The 13063-nt window shown below is 61.9% G+C and overlaps 2 protein-coding genes across 2 annotated transcripts; both read left to right on the forward strand.

Annotated features, from left to right (window-relative positions):
* Positions 1 to 1496: 1496 nt before the first annotated feature.
* TLX2 (T cell leukemia homeobox 2) lies at positions 1497 to 3884 on the forward strand. The gene is made up of 3 exons (XM_077302406.1): positions 1497 to 1878; positions 2819 to 3059; positions 3648 to 3884. The coding sequence occupies exons 1-3, from the start codon at positions 1497 to 1499 to the stop codon at positions 3862 to 3864; spliced, it is 840 nt and encodes a 279-aa protein (XP_077158521.1). The 3' UTR covers positions 3865 to 3884.
* Positions 3885 to 4862: 978 nt separating this feature from the next.
* Positions 4863 to 12235, forward strand: LOC143819600 (alpha-internexin-like). The gene is made up of 3 exons (XM_077301416.1): positions 4863 to 6082; positions 8973 to 9097; positions 9316 to 12235. Exons 1-3 carry the CDS (start codon positions 5075 to 5077, stop codon positions 9374 to 9376), a joined length of 1194 nt encoding a protein of 397 aa, XP_077157531.1. The 5' UTR covers positions 4863 to 5074; the 3' UTR covers positions 9377 to 12235.
* The last annotated feature ends 828 nt before the right edge of the window (positions 12236 to 13063 follow it).

A 13063-nucleotide genomic window follows, 5' to 3' on the forward strand; every position in this document is an offset into this window, starting at 1 on the left:
AGCCGCATGCAACCCGGCCCGATGGGGAGAACATGGAGGGAGAGCTGAAACGGCCTCTCCTTCTCCCAGACTCTTACAGTTTGGGCGGGGCGGGGGAGGAGGAGAGCAAATGAAATCGCAGGCCGGAGAGGTTCCGGCAGAAAGAGCTCCTCCACCCGAGGAGGCCCAATTCTTAGACGCAGGTTCATGGCGGGAAGAGCCCTCCCTGACTCACGAGGGAACAGGGCCCCCTGGATCGGATCCGAACGAGGCGGCGGCGGCGGCGTCGACGACAGCTCCGAGCGCTGCGACGCGTCCCGAGCGCGGCGCTCCCGCGGTGGGGCACCGCCTAGCCTTTCTCCAGGCTCTGGGCCGGCCTACCGGGTTCTACGGAAACTGGGGGAATGCTCGGAGCTTATAGTTGCAGTACAGATTGCCATCTCTCTGAGTAATGGCTGTACAAATATCAGAATTAATTGTGCGGGCCAGTTGAGCGGGATTTTATTCTGGCTTGTACATGAGGGGGCAAACTTTCATAGAAGACTTTCAGGAAGCCCTGCCCAGCGAAGCCAGAGACATCGGGGGATCCGACCAGGAAGGCAGGCAGGTGGGTGGGGGCGGGGAGACGGACGGGCCCGGCCGCGAAGAAGTCCAAAGACCGGGGAGCTGTCCTTAACCCTCCTGCGAAGCCAGCGCCCAGAGTCCAGAGGAGGACCGGAGCCTCCCTTCAGCTCTGCTGGCCCCGGCCAACTGGCCGCGTCCTCTTCTGCTCTGCTCTGCCCTGGCTGCCTTTCGATCCGCGCGGAAGGACGTGGACAAAGGAAGCCTCCAGCCCCGTGCCTCCTCGAGGCTCCTTCTCCTGCGACCAGAAAAGCCCGACGGCTCGCTCTGGGGGCTCAGCGGGGTGCGTGTGCGTTTGTGTGTGCGTGTGACTGGGCTTGGGGATGCGGCTAGGCTCCTTGGGCGGATTCAAGGCGGCTGGCCACTGGGGAGCAGTGGGGGGAGCTGGTAGTGGCTGGCGCCGGAATCGAACCCAGAGGTCGGAGGCCAGCACAGGAAAGGAGCCGCCCACCGCTGCACCCGTCGAGCAGGAGCGAATGCGGATGGGGGGGGGGCGGAAGAGGGCCAAGGGGGACCTCGTCTCCGCGAGTCACGCCCAGCCCCCCCTCCCTCGGGGGCGGGGTCTCGGAGGAGAGGGGACCGGACCACTGGAGGCGACCGCCTGTCAATCACTGCCTCCGACCGCCAATGAGGGGCTGGGAGCGGGGGTTTTGGCAGGCGGAGATGGAGAGGGGGGCAAAGCCCTGGCCGCTGGAGGGCTCAGGCCCAGCGGCAGAGCGGCTGCGGAGGCAGAGCGGCGCACCCGGCTTCGCCTCTTGCCTACCATGGCGCCTCCCCGGGGGCCCGCAGCCCTTGGCTGAGAGCTGGGAGGCCGGGCTGGGGAAGCGGCGGGCGCAGCGGCAGGATCTGGAATGAGGGCGGCTCGCTGCTGCTGAGCCCCGGCTCCGTGGGGCAGCATGGAGCCCCTGGGTCTGGACCCGGAAGGGGGTATCCCATCGCAGCCAGCCCCGCAGCCGATCCGCTTCGGCATCGAACAGATCCTGGGCAGTCCGCAGCTGACCCAGCAACCCCCGGGCAGTAGCCTGGCTGCCCTCGGGGAGCAGCCGGAGGACTCGGACCCTACTCTTTACGGAGGCTACGGAGCAGACTACAGCCCGGCCTGCTCGTTGGGGGCCTCCTACGGCCTCCCCGGGACCCCTGTTGGCTGCGGCCGGGTGATCCGAGTCCCCGCTCACCGGCCCCTGGCCCCGGCAGCCGTCCAGACTCAGCCGCTGGGAGCCGGCCTCGCCTTTCCCTGGATGGAGAGTGGACCAAGGCTGGCCAAAGAGCGCCTGGCAGGTGAGAAGGCCTCTCCCCCCAAACCATGCCCAGACGAGCTTTTCCGCCCCGCCGGGGGTGTCCGATCTTCCCTACAGTGGGCACTGGGGGCCGGCTCTGAGCGCCTTTCCTCCTCCGTCCCCTGCCCGAAGGAACGGCCCCGGGGAGCGCCACTGGGCGGGGCGGAGCGGAGCGATGTTTCCCCTTCAGCCCCGCTCAGAGCCCTCTTCTGGGCCAAGCCCCCCCTCCCCATCTGATCCGCCGGTCTGGCAGGGGTGTCCCACTTCGGCCTGGGTAAGCGACTGACCGACCGTCAGCTCCACAGGTTCGGGAGCGGGCTGGTGAGGCGCCGGGTCCTGGGTGGAAAGAGCCGTTTGTCCTGGCGCCGAATGGTTTGGGGCTGGTCCTGGGTCAGCGCGGGGTTCCAGTCAGGACACCCGACGCCCCGCGGGAGGTTTTGCACGCAGAACTGCTGCTGCGGGGAGTGGAGCGGAGCAGCCCGGGCGCTTCCAGGTAGCGAACTGCCGCCATCGCCGCCGCCTTTCTCTGCCTCTACCGCGGATTGTCATGCAGCGGGGTTGTGGGGGTGGGAGTGGCAGGATCCCATCAGACAACCTCTCTAGGGGGAGGTCCCTCACTCACCTCTCCAGAGAGAGGAGGGGAAGCCAGCCTCGGAAGACAGGGCCTCGCCCTCCGCCCCCCCCCCGCCCCCTAGGTGGGCCAAACGCCTATAGGACTTGCTCGGCTAGACGCTGGCCAAAGGTGGCTAAACCGAGGACGAGACAACCGGAACCCAGCCATCAGCTCGGAAGCCAAGGCGATTGTGGGGGTCTGGAGAGAGCAGCGGGTGGGTTCTGGGTTCCCCGCCCCCCTCCGGGCGGGCTGCCCGTGCCCCTCCACGGACGGAGGCAGGCCTGCGCCTCCCTACGCTGCAGCCCACTCTCTCTTCCTCTGCCCACAGCCGCCGCGCTGCCGTCGTTGGCCGGGGCCCGGCGTGTAGGCCATCCCTACCAGAACCGGACGCCGCCCAAGCGCAAGAAGCCACGCACGTCCTTCTCGCGAGCGCAGATCTGCGAGCTGGAGAAGCGCTTCCACCGGCAGAAGTACCTGGCCTCGGCCGAGAGGGCCGCACTGGCCAAGGCCCTCAAGATGTCTGACTCCCAAGTCAAGACCTGGTTCCAGAACCGCCGCACCAAGTGGAGGTAGGCAGCGGGTAGCGTGCCTGGGCCTAGGGCCGGAGGCGCGGGAAGGCAAACCCAGCTCGGGACCGGCGGCCTTTGACTGGGCGGTTGGCCGCTTCGCTTGGACGAGGGAAAGCTCCGTCGCAGCCAGGACCGCAGAGCCCTCCAAATAGGGCTGAGTGGGGCCGGGAGAGGTGAGCTGCGCTGTCGGGGCGTGGGGCAAGCTGCGGGCCAGCTCCGGCCCAATAGACTCCGGCAGCGCAGCGCAGCGCAACAGACTGTTTTGGGTCGGTTTCATTCCTCGCTTAGGCCTGGTCAACCTGCGGGGCTCGTGGCTGCCCCCTCTTTCTAGCCGAAGGCCTGCCTTCGCCCCTCTGCCCACAGCTGCTGTCTTCCGGAGAGCGGCTGGCCGGAAGGTCCTTTCTGAACGGGAAGCGACGGGCATATCTCGCGGTGACGCACTCCGTACATGCTCAGAGGAAGCTCTCCCTAGAGGGTCAGAGCCGGTGTGGGGCGTGGGGGGAGGGCTAGCCGGGCCGTTCCTCTGGCAGAGGTGCAGGAGGCGCCCCGCCGCTGACCTCCGGTCTGGCCGCTTGGCTCTCCCCGCAGGCGGCAGACGGCCGAGGAGCGCGAAGCCGAGCGCCAGCGAGCCAGCCGCCTGATGCTGCACCTCCAGCAAGAGGCCTTCCAGAAGAGCCTGGGCCCGCCGCGGCAGCAGGATCCGCTCTGCCTTCACAACGCCTCGCTCTACGCCCTGCAGAATCTGCAGCCCTGGGCCGAGACCCACAAGGTCGCCTCGGTGTCTGGGGCCGCCGCCCTGGTTTGAGCCGCCGCCGCCACCGCACCCCCCCCCCCCCGCCGCATGGACAGGGGCAGAGAACCCCACCTCCCGCCCACCACCGCTGGGTCATCTGGAGTTTCGGCTGCCTGCCCCTCCCTGAATTAGGGACGACAGCGCTAAGTGTGGGCAGGGGACGGAGCAGAGACCCCGGAGTGGTAGGACGGAAAAGGTGTCGCCCTTCCTCTCCCCTCCCTCCAGCAGACTTCAGCAGGGGCCAAGCAATGAGCTCGAGGCCATCGACGGACCACTGGGACGGGCCGCTCAGAAGGCCGTGGGGATCTAGGCCGAACCTTGGCAGCACGTGAGGATGGGTCCCCGGCTCCTGAGCCGCACCCCCGATGCCTCGCAGCAGCCAAGAGGTGCAGAAGGAGATCGCCCCCAGCCCGTGGCTCCTAATCACCAAACCTTTCCAAATGCCAGCGGCGTCTTTGGGAAGGATTCTGGGCAGGGGATCGGTGGCATTCCAACCAGAGAAGATGGGCTGCTATGTTCCGGTCCCGGTGTTCCCGGTAGCAAATGGCACCCCTCCCCCAGTTCCCGAAACATAGAAACCACAGAGGAGGAAGGCATTTCCAGGGCTCATCTAGTCCAACCCCCTGCATACTGCAAGCCATTCACACAGCAAGGGCAGGGGGGAGGGGCTGCCGATAGGAAAGAGACAAGGCGGGAGAACGGGCCGGGAGAGGGTGGGCCGCTGCTGGCTCCGGACCAGGACGGGCCTGCCCTGTGGTTACAGAGGCGCCAAAGCGACTGGCAGCAACCGTTCTCCTCTCCGCATCCTGCCGGCTGCTGAGCCATCTGGGCAACTGGTCCAGGCAGCACTGGGCGCTCCCCTTCCCCCCCCCCCCCCGCCATTGGCCAAGGGACGGCTGGGGCGGGCTTTAGCAGTCGTGACGTTCCAGGCAGCTGCGGAGCTCCCCCCACCACCAGGCGCAGTCACGCAGCGGAAGAGATCCTGCCTGCTCCCGCCAGTCTCCCGCCCGGCGCCTCGAGTCGAAGCCGCTGCGGCACGCTCTGATTGGCCAGCCCTGTGCACTATATAGAGCGGCACGCTCCGGCGCAGTCGGCCCTTGCTGCAGAGGGGCTGCCAACGCCGCCGCAGCCGCAGCCGCAGCAACCCCTCTCCCTCGTTGGCACGCAGGCAGCCGGGCGCACAGCAGTCGTGCAGTCGGGGGCTGGCCCGGCAGGCAGCAGGATGGACGCAGAGGGCTTTGGCTGGCGGCGGCCCTGGGAGGAGTCGCCGCCGTCGCAGCTTCGCGGCGGGGGGGCGCGCTGGTTCGGGACGGGCGGCTCCTCGGCGGCGCCGCGGCGCCCCGGCCTCCTGGTGGCCGACCCGCTGGAGCGCCTGGACCTGGCGCAGGTGAGCAGCCTGACGGCGGAGGTGCTGGGCCTGCGCGCCCAGGAGAAGGAGGAGCTGGGGGAGCTCAACGATCGCTTCGCCTCCTACGTGGAGCGGGTACGGGAGCTGGAGCGCCACAACCAAGTGCTGCTGCTGGAGCTCGAGGCGCTCCGCCGCCAGGAGCGCGCCTCGCCGCGCCTGCCCCAGCTCTACCAGCAAGAGGTGCGCGGCCTGCAGGCGCAGCTGCAGGCCGAGCAGGACGACAAGGCACGCCTGGAGGCCGAACGCGCCCGCCTGAGCCAGACCTGCGGCCAGCTGCGCGAGCGCTGCGCCCAGGAGGCGCGCCGGCGCTTAAACGCTGAGGAGACCCTCCGCCGCGTCCGTCAGGAGGCCGCCCGAGCCGCTCTGGCCACCTGCCAGGCCGACGGGGCGGCCAGCGCGCTTTCCGCGGAGCTGGCCTTCCTGCAGAAGCTGCTGACTGAGGAGCGTACCGAGCTGGCGGTCCAAGCCCAGCTGGCCGCGGCCGCACGGGCGACCCTGGTGGAGGGCGGCCCAGCGGCGGGGCCGGCCAAGTCCGATTTGGCAGCCGCGCTGCGCGACATCCGCGCCCAGTACGAGCGCTTGGCGGCCCAGAACATGCAGACGGCCGAGGAATGGTACCGCTCCAAGTTCGCCTCGGTGGCCGAGCTGGCTAGCCGCAACCAGGAGGCCGTGCGCGCTATTCGCCAGGAGACGGGGGAATACCGGCGCGTGCTGCAGGAGCGCTCGGCCGAGATCGAGGCCCTGCGCGGCGCCGTAGACTCGCTACACAGGCAGCTCGACAACCTTGAGGGAGAGCAGAGCGCCGAGGTGGCCCGCTGCCAGGTAAGAGTCCGGCTGCTGTCAAGCCGTGTCCTGTTCCAGCGCCCTTAGTGAAGGATATCAAGAGTTGGTAAAGTATTGATATTCTGAAAGTTAGCAGGTTTGGCAATTAGCGCAGCGGGAGGCAGCGTGCCTGTGGAGTGAAAACAACAAACAAACAAAAAAGACATGTTCACAAACTATTTAATAAAGAACTTAATACTTCATGGTTAGAGGTAAAGATAAGGTTCCTAGTCTAGTCTAAAAAGCTGGATGGAGAGAGATGCTTGGGGCATCTCCCTGCCATCATGTTGCAGTCTGGAGAGATGGAGGAGAAAGAGAAGGGAGGCTGGGGAAACAGGAAATTATGCTCTAGGGACAGGTCAGCGAGATCACAGGTGAGTGGTCAGTGTCCCTGTCTAAATCTGTGGTGAAGAGTTCCTCAAGTCAGGAGACATCACACAGAGAGCTGTTTTCCAACACTTAGAAATAGCCACAGGAGTCTGGAACCCAGGGGGCCATGTCAGTGACACCCAAGAGGGGCAGAGGGCGGGGTTGGCCATTTTGAGCAGCGGAGCATGCTGGCTAGCTGGCTGGCAGGCAGGCCAGGGCACTTCTGCCCCCATGGAGGCGGGGGTGGGGGATGGTTGGGAGAGACGACCCCTCCGAAAGGTCTCTGTTCCTTGGACTAGTGGGCTCTGGGGTGGGCGACAGTTGAGATTTGGAAAGAGGACAATTCAGCCGCTGACAATACAGGTGCGAGGTCTCTGGGGGACGTTTTGGGGGCTTTCTCGCTCCGTGTTCTCACAGCCCGACTGGGGCCCACTTGAAGAGCGCATCTGCCCCCGCACTTTGGAGGTGGAGGAATCGTGTAGGGAATGGTGGTATAGAAATCTAAATAAATAAACTAAAATCCGGGGAAGACCGGAGCTTGACCTGTAGCTTCTGTGACCTTGACTGTTTTTCAATATATATTTTAATGTATTTATTCTTATAACACCCTTGTTAATGCTGGGCCGTGTCCATAATAGATCAGAGGTCATATCTTTTGGCAGCAGAATGGAGAACGTCCTTAAGCAGATTTGATATTAAATAATAATGCATATCCCTTTTTATTGGGCAAAGACATACACAAACTGCTTCAAGTTGATCCAACAAACAGCAGGGAAAGAAACATGTTCTCAAAGGCAACGGAACCATCAGTCTTGTCCCCCCCATGCCCCAAGGACAGGAAGTCCCCAGCAGACTGAGTGGAGGTGGCCAAGGGAAAACAGAAGAGAGGTCCACACAAGCCACTGTCCACTAGATCAGTGGTCCCCAACCCCCGTCTGGGGACCGGTAAAGGTCTGTGGATCAGTTGATACTGGGCCGTAGCTCCTCCTCGTCCTCTTCCCTGGCTGCTGCTTCGGGGGCTGCCCTGCCACTCTGCCGCTGGCTCACCTTTGATGCTCTCCGGCGGTCACCATGGCTGGGGCTCCCCCTCGGTGTGGCACCGTGGCACCGTGCAGCCGCTGCTAGCAGCACCCCCCAGCAGGTGGCAGGAAGTCATTGGCCCCGGCGGGAAAGCAAGTGGAGCAGGGGCTCAGGCAGTGGCGGTGAAGTCTCTCAGCAAAAGACTACTTCCCCCCACACCTGGTCTCAGTGTTGAGTGGTTCCTGGTGATAAAAAGGTTGGGGACCACTGCCCAAATCATTCACAAGAGCCAGCTTGGTGTCCTGGTTAGAAGCACTGACTTCAAATCTGGTGAGCCAGATTTGATTATGTGCTCCCCCTCTACACACAGCCAGCCAAGGTGGCCTTGGGCTTGTCACAGCCCTGATAAAGCTAATCTGACTGGGCAGTAATCAGGGCTCTCTCAGCCTCCCCTCCCCTCCCCTCCCCGGGTGTCTGTTGTGGGGAGAGGAAAGGGAAGGTAAGCTGCTTGGAGACTCCTTTGGGTTGAGAAAAGTAGCATCTAAGCATCTAAGAACCAACTCTTCAGTAATATCAGGGCTCCCTCTGCCTCTCGTCCTTCACAGGGTGTCTGTTGTGGGGAGAGGAAGGGAAGGCGAATGTAAGCCGCTTTGAGACTCCTTTGGGAGGAGAAAAGCGGCATCTAAGAACCAACTCTTCTTAATTTCTGTAGGTCACAGCCACACTGGAACCAATTTCCCTGTCTCAGCCCACATACACGCACTGCTCCCCCCAGTCCACCCAAGGGACAGCTTGGTATAGTGGCTAGAAGAGAAAGTGAATTTAAGCCACTTTGAGACTCTTTCGGGGAGAGAAAAGCTGCATATAAGAAACACTGTTCTTCTTCTTTGGGCTGATCCTGCGTTGAGCAGGGGGGTGGACTAGATGGCCTGTATGGTCCCTTCTAGCTCTATGATTCTATAGCTCCTGGAGCTGTCGCTGGAGCCAGGACCCCAGCGCAGCCCCACAGGGATCCAGGAGTGGCCTGGCCCATGCAACACTCAGTCCTCCTGCAATTGGGGTGGGCCGTAAGGTAGCCCGCCCCGAGGACCCTGGGAGGGCGGGAGGGCAGCGGGAGCCAGGGGCAGAGGGTCTGCATGCAGGACCGGGGCTTGGCTGCCCCTCCCCTCCCTTCCCCCAGCCAGTGGCTGGCCTGCTCCCGCAGCTTCGGGGTGGCCTGAGGTTGGTGGAGGGGAAAGTGCTTGGGAAAAGGAAGCAGAGCCCCACCCAGCCCGCCCCGAAAGAGGCCACCGAATGGGTGGAGGCCACTAGCAGGAGACCGGGAAGGCGGCCCCGTGCCTAATGCCAGCGGGTGGAGCGGGGGACAGGGCTTGGTCTGGAGACACCGCCAGCTTCGCCTCCCCGGCTTGACTTCTTCCGGGCGGCGCTGGCTCAGGGGAAGGGGGTGGGCAGCTGCAGGGCTCCGGAGCCCACGCTTCTCTTCCGCCCCCTCCCCCGGCAGGAAAGAGTGGCGGAGCTGGAGGAGGAGGTCGCAGCGGCCAAGGGCGAGATGGGCCGCTACCTGCGCGAGTACCAGGAGCTGCTCAACGTCAAGCTGGCCCTGGACGTCGAGATCGCCGCCTACCGGTAAGGCCGGGCAGCACCGGGCGGCTGCGGTTGGGCACCCCGGAGGAAGAAAGGGAGCGGCGGGTTCGCCCCTCCACCCCCAGCCTCTGGGTGCCGGCCGCTAACAGGGGGGGGGGCATGGGCAGGCAGGCACAGCGCCCTAGAGGGCTTCGGAGGAGTGGGAGGCGGCTGGCTAGCAACATCTCTCTCTCTCTCTCCCCCCCTCCCCCCCCCCGCAGGAAGCTGTTGGAAGGGGAAGAGATGTGGTGGAGCTCCGCTTTGCACATGACGCTGAAATGATGGGGGGCCTGCGCTGCCTGCTCTCGCTGTCACCCCGCCCATGCTCGTATTCCATCCCGTGCGCCCACCGGTCTCCCAAGAAACTCACCCCAGGGGCCCCATTCTCCCAAAGCCAGACCTGCTTCGAGGCCTGCATTCTTTTTAGGTGGGGGTGGGAGCAGGGGCAGAGGGGGTGATCGTCCTGGCCCTCCCTGGCTCCGTTCCTCCCGCAGGGTCAGCCTGGCCACAGCCGAGTCTGGAGAAGTCAAGGGGCTTCTGGGAAGGAGGGCGCTGGCCCTATTAGTGCCAAACCTCATGGAGCCCTGTTCTCGACAGCCCCTCCAAAGATTCACTTGGGAGGCTTGCCCTTTTGGAGCCCTTTTGCAGCCTGCACAGTCCTCAGCTGCTTCTCAAGGCCCCTTGTGGTTCAAGCGCTCTGCCCTGGGAAACCAGAGCTGCATCTGCACACGAATCACTGCCCCCTCCAGATTCAGGGGGGTGAACCGTCAAGCGATGACCCCCGGAGCCCCTGCCTCTCAAGCACCAATGGGGCCGAGGGAGAGAGGCCTGTCCAGGGAGCCCCCTTTCATTTTATACAAATGGGGAAGTCTGCAGCCCACCCCCAATGCTACCTATAGGTGTTGTGAGGCAATTGGAGGGCTGCCTTGCCTCCCCCCTGGGATATAAAACCATTCAGTAACACCCCCTCCCAATGGCCAAACTTTGAAGGGGAGGGGTTGTGGGGAAAACTGGCAAGGTTGTGCCTCCCTCTCCCTCCCTCTCACACTCTCCAAGGGCCCTGGGGAAACAACACAGGGCCCGTCTCCCTTCCTGGCAAGGTCAGCTGACCCACACACACACTGTTTCTGCTGGCTTGCAGCTTTATAACATTCCTGCGGCCATAGGTTGTCCCACTCTGGCCATGACACCGAGAGTTCCCAGGCTGGGGATGCAGCCCTCTGCCCTCCACTTCCCAGCCGGGCTCCATCTCCATGGAAGGAAGGGAAGAAGGGAGGGAGGAATTGGGACCCCAGGGCCAGCTCTGCTTGCCAAGGTAAACCTGTGCTACAGAAGCAGCTCTAGAAAAGACTGTGGCTCTGTCAAGCAGCGTGGAGTGGCCCCAGTTGGCTCCTGTCTCCAGACTCCCAGCACATCCCAACCCCATACGGGACTGGCCGGGAGAGAGGTGGGTGCTGCCTGGCAGGGCTTGGCCAGGACCTTTTGCCTGCTTCTAGCCCTCCCTCACCAGGGCCCAAAGCAGAGGCCTTCTTCACACCGCCAGGCTAGGCTTCTGAAAATTGAAACATGCCACACTTCCACTGTGTTCAAAGCGTGCCCAGAGTCCCTGCTCCACCCCCCCCCCCAGGACAATGAAGGAAGCAAGGGATCATGGTCAACCAGCCCCCAATCTCGGGTATCTGCTGTCTGTGGCTTTCCTTTAGCAAGAAGCTCCTCCCTTTTTCCTGGAGGCTGTTTTGCCAGAGGACTTGTAAACCCCTTTTGTTCTCCTCAGGTGGGGAACTGCCCTTTTGTTCTCCTCAGGTGGGGAACTGCCGTGCCTTAGAGGCCGGCCACAGGGGTCTGTCAGTTCTGTAGGGGACATACTGTCTTTTCAGTGCAGTGATTTTATTCATCAGCTCTTTAAAAAATGTACAACTTGTTGATTACAGTATTATTAATTTAAAATAAAACATGTAAAACCCAAATATTAAAGGAACCCATAATAAATTAACAGGCTACTTTTCACCATATGCCTAAATCACTTCCCCCTTGCTTTATTAACTCACATTCGCTGTACCAGAATTAGAGTTATTCCCAAATTCCTGAGGAAGGCTTTTACTTTTAAAAGGCTGCTTCTTCTTAAATGGCTTCCAAGCAACAAGGCTCCCCCTGCAGAGTAGGCAACGTCTGATGCCAGAAATCCACCTCCCGGGGCCCCACCACAGGCCACAGCTCCCCCCCCCCCCCCAGAGGAATACTCCACATCCTGCCTGTGTCTTTGCCGCTCACAGCAGCCAGGGGGAGGAATTGGAATGGCCGCCCCTCCAACCCCTAACTGAGCCCCAGCCAGCTGCCTCCCAGGTGGGAGTTCCATTGTTACAAATCCCCTCGCTCACGGGAGGTTGGCTTCTGAACAGTCCCCCCTCCCTTCCCCCACGCCTGTGTGAGACCCCTGCTCTCCTATCTCCAGGCCCCCTTCCCAGCTGGCTTTTTGTGGTCTCTCTCTGCCATGATCTGTCCTGTCCCCAGAGCCAGGTCCTGTCTGCCCCTCCCACAGTGCCCCAGATGTGCAAACCAGGAGAAGGGGCTCCAAGGCATCTTCTGCCCCCAGCAAAAAGGAACGCAAGCAAGCGGAGGGAACTGGCACCGTGCTGTCTCACACAAGGGACCGCCTCTTGCCAGCCCCAGCTGTTCCTGAAATCAGCCCCCAGCTGAAAAACATCCCCTTTCCTTTGCGGAAGAGAGCCATCCACCAAGAGTCCTGCACAGGAGGAGGGGCTCAGCTCCCCCCCCCCCACATAAGGGCGGACCAAGCAGCTGAGCACACTGGCAGAAGGCACAAGGAGAGGCCACCATCACGTCCCCTGCAGCAGGACTGGCAGAGCTGCCATCTGGGGCTGGAGCTATGGGCATGTCTCTCTCTTTCCCGGCAGTAGCAACTAAATGAAAGGTACATGAGCCACCGAGTCCCACAAAAAGCATCAGCTGGAAGGAGCACCACCTGCACATGACCCTCCCCCCAGCCCCAAAAGGGAGACCCTCTTCAAGATGCCCATCCCCCATCCCCTGCTGGGTCTGCCTGAGCCCAGCACAGGGCTGCTTCTACCCCCCCCCTTGCTGGAATATGCTTCCACTCACTGAATAAAGAAAGTAATGCTACTGCTGGTTTGTCAGTTTTTAAACAGTGAGTTAGGATATTAGTTGTTCTGTTTGTCAGGCCTTTGTCTATTCAAAGAATGTTGTAAACGGAAACATAGAATCATAGGATAATAGAGTTGGAAGGGACCTCCTGGGTCATCTAGTCCAACCCCCTGCACTATGCAGGACACTCACATCCCAATCGCTCATCTACTGTAACCTGCTACCCCCTTGAGTCTTCACATAATCAGCCTCTCCGTCAGATTGCTCTCCAGCCTCTGTTTTAAAATCTCCAAAGATGGAGAGCCCACCACCTCCCATGGAAGCCTCTTCCAACTGAGGAACTGCTCTAGCTGTCAGGAACTTCTTCCGGAGGTTTAGACAGAATTTCTTTTGAATTAATTTCATCCCATTGGTTCTGGTCCGTCCCTCTGGGGCAAGAGAGAACAACTATACTAGCCTTTTAAACCTTGCAGTTTAGGTCTGGTAAGTTGCTACTTATATGTTTAACTCCCAGGGCAATTCCCTACCTCCTTTATCAGGAAAGTGCTTTAAAGTTATGTAGGGCAGAGGGGAATATTTACAACATAAGCAGAACATGGTCCTCTGTCCAAATGCCAACAAAATGCCAGGGCACCTCAGCGAGGTAGTACAGCTGTGAGGCTGAGGACTGCGCGAGTAACGCTGAGCAGACCCGAAGGAAAGCAGTGCCTTTTGACAGAAAGCAATGGCTAAAGGGAGACTGTTCTTAAAGGTCAAGGACCTGAGCATGCTGTTGCTTCCAGGAGCAGGATGGAGAAAGCCATTCCCTTCGACAATTGCAGGCGTCTGGGGACCGAGTGTGTCATT

This window comes from Paroedura picta, chromosome 10 (genome assembly GCF_049243985.1).
Source record: "Paroedura picta isolate Pp20150507F chromosome 10, Ppicta_v3.0, whole genome shotgun sequence".
In the NCBI taxonomy this organism is placed as follows: Eukaryota; Metazoa; Chordata; class Lepidosauria; order Squamata; family Gekkonidae; genus Paroedura; species Paroedura picta.

What these genes read in the sequence shown, in the direction of transcription:
- TLX2 (XM_077302406.1), top strand. Translation starts at nt 1,497, where the DNA reads ATGGAGCCCCTGGGTCTGGACCCGGAAGGGGGTATCCCATCGCAGCCA. An exon ending in GGCCAAAGAGCGCCTGGCAG is followed by an intron (nt 1,879 to 2,818) that starts GTGAGAAGGCCT and finishes CTCTGCCCACAG; the next exon opens with CCGCCGCGCTGCCGTCGTTG. An exon ending in AACCGCCGCACCAAGTGGAG is followed by an intron (nt 3,060 to 3,647) that starts GTAGGCAGCGGG and finishes CTCTCCCCGCAG; the next exon opens with GCGGCAGACGGCCGAGGAGC.
- LOC143819600 (XM_077301416.1), top strand. Translation starts at nt 5,075, where the DNA reads ATGGACGCAGAGGGCTTTGGCTGGCGGCGGCCCTGGGAGGAGTCGCCG. An exon ending in CCGAGGTGGCCCGCTGCCAG is followed by an intron (nt 6,083 to 8,972) that starts GTAAGAGTCCGG and finishes CTCCCCCGGCAG; the next exon opens with GAAAGAGTGGCGGAGCTGGA. An exon ending in GTCGAGATCGCCGCCTACCG is followed by an intron (nt 9,098 to 9,315) that starts GTAAGGCCGGGC and finishes CCCCCCCCGCAG; the next exon opens with GAAGCTGTTGGAAGGGGAAG.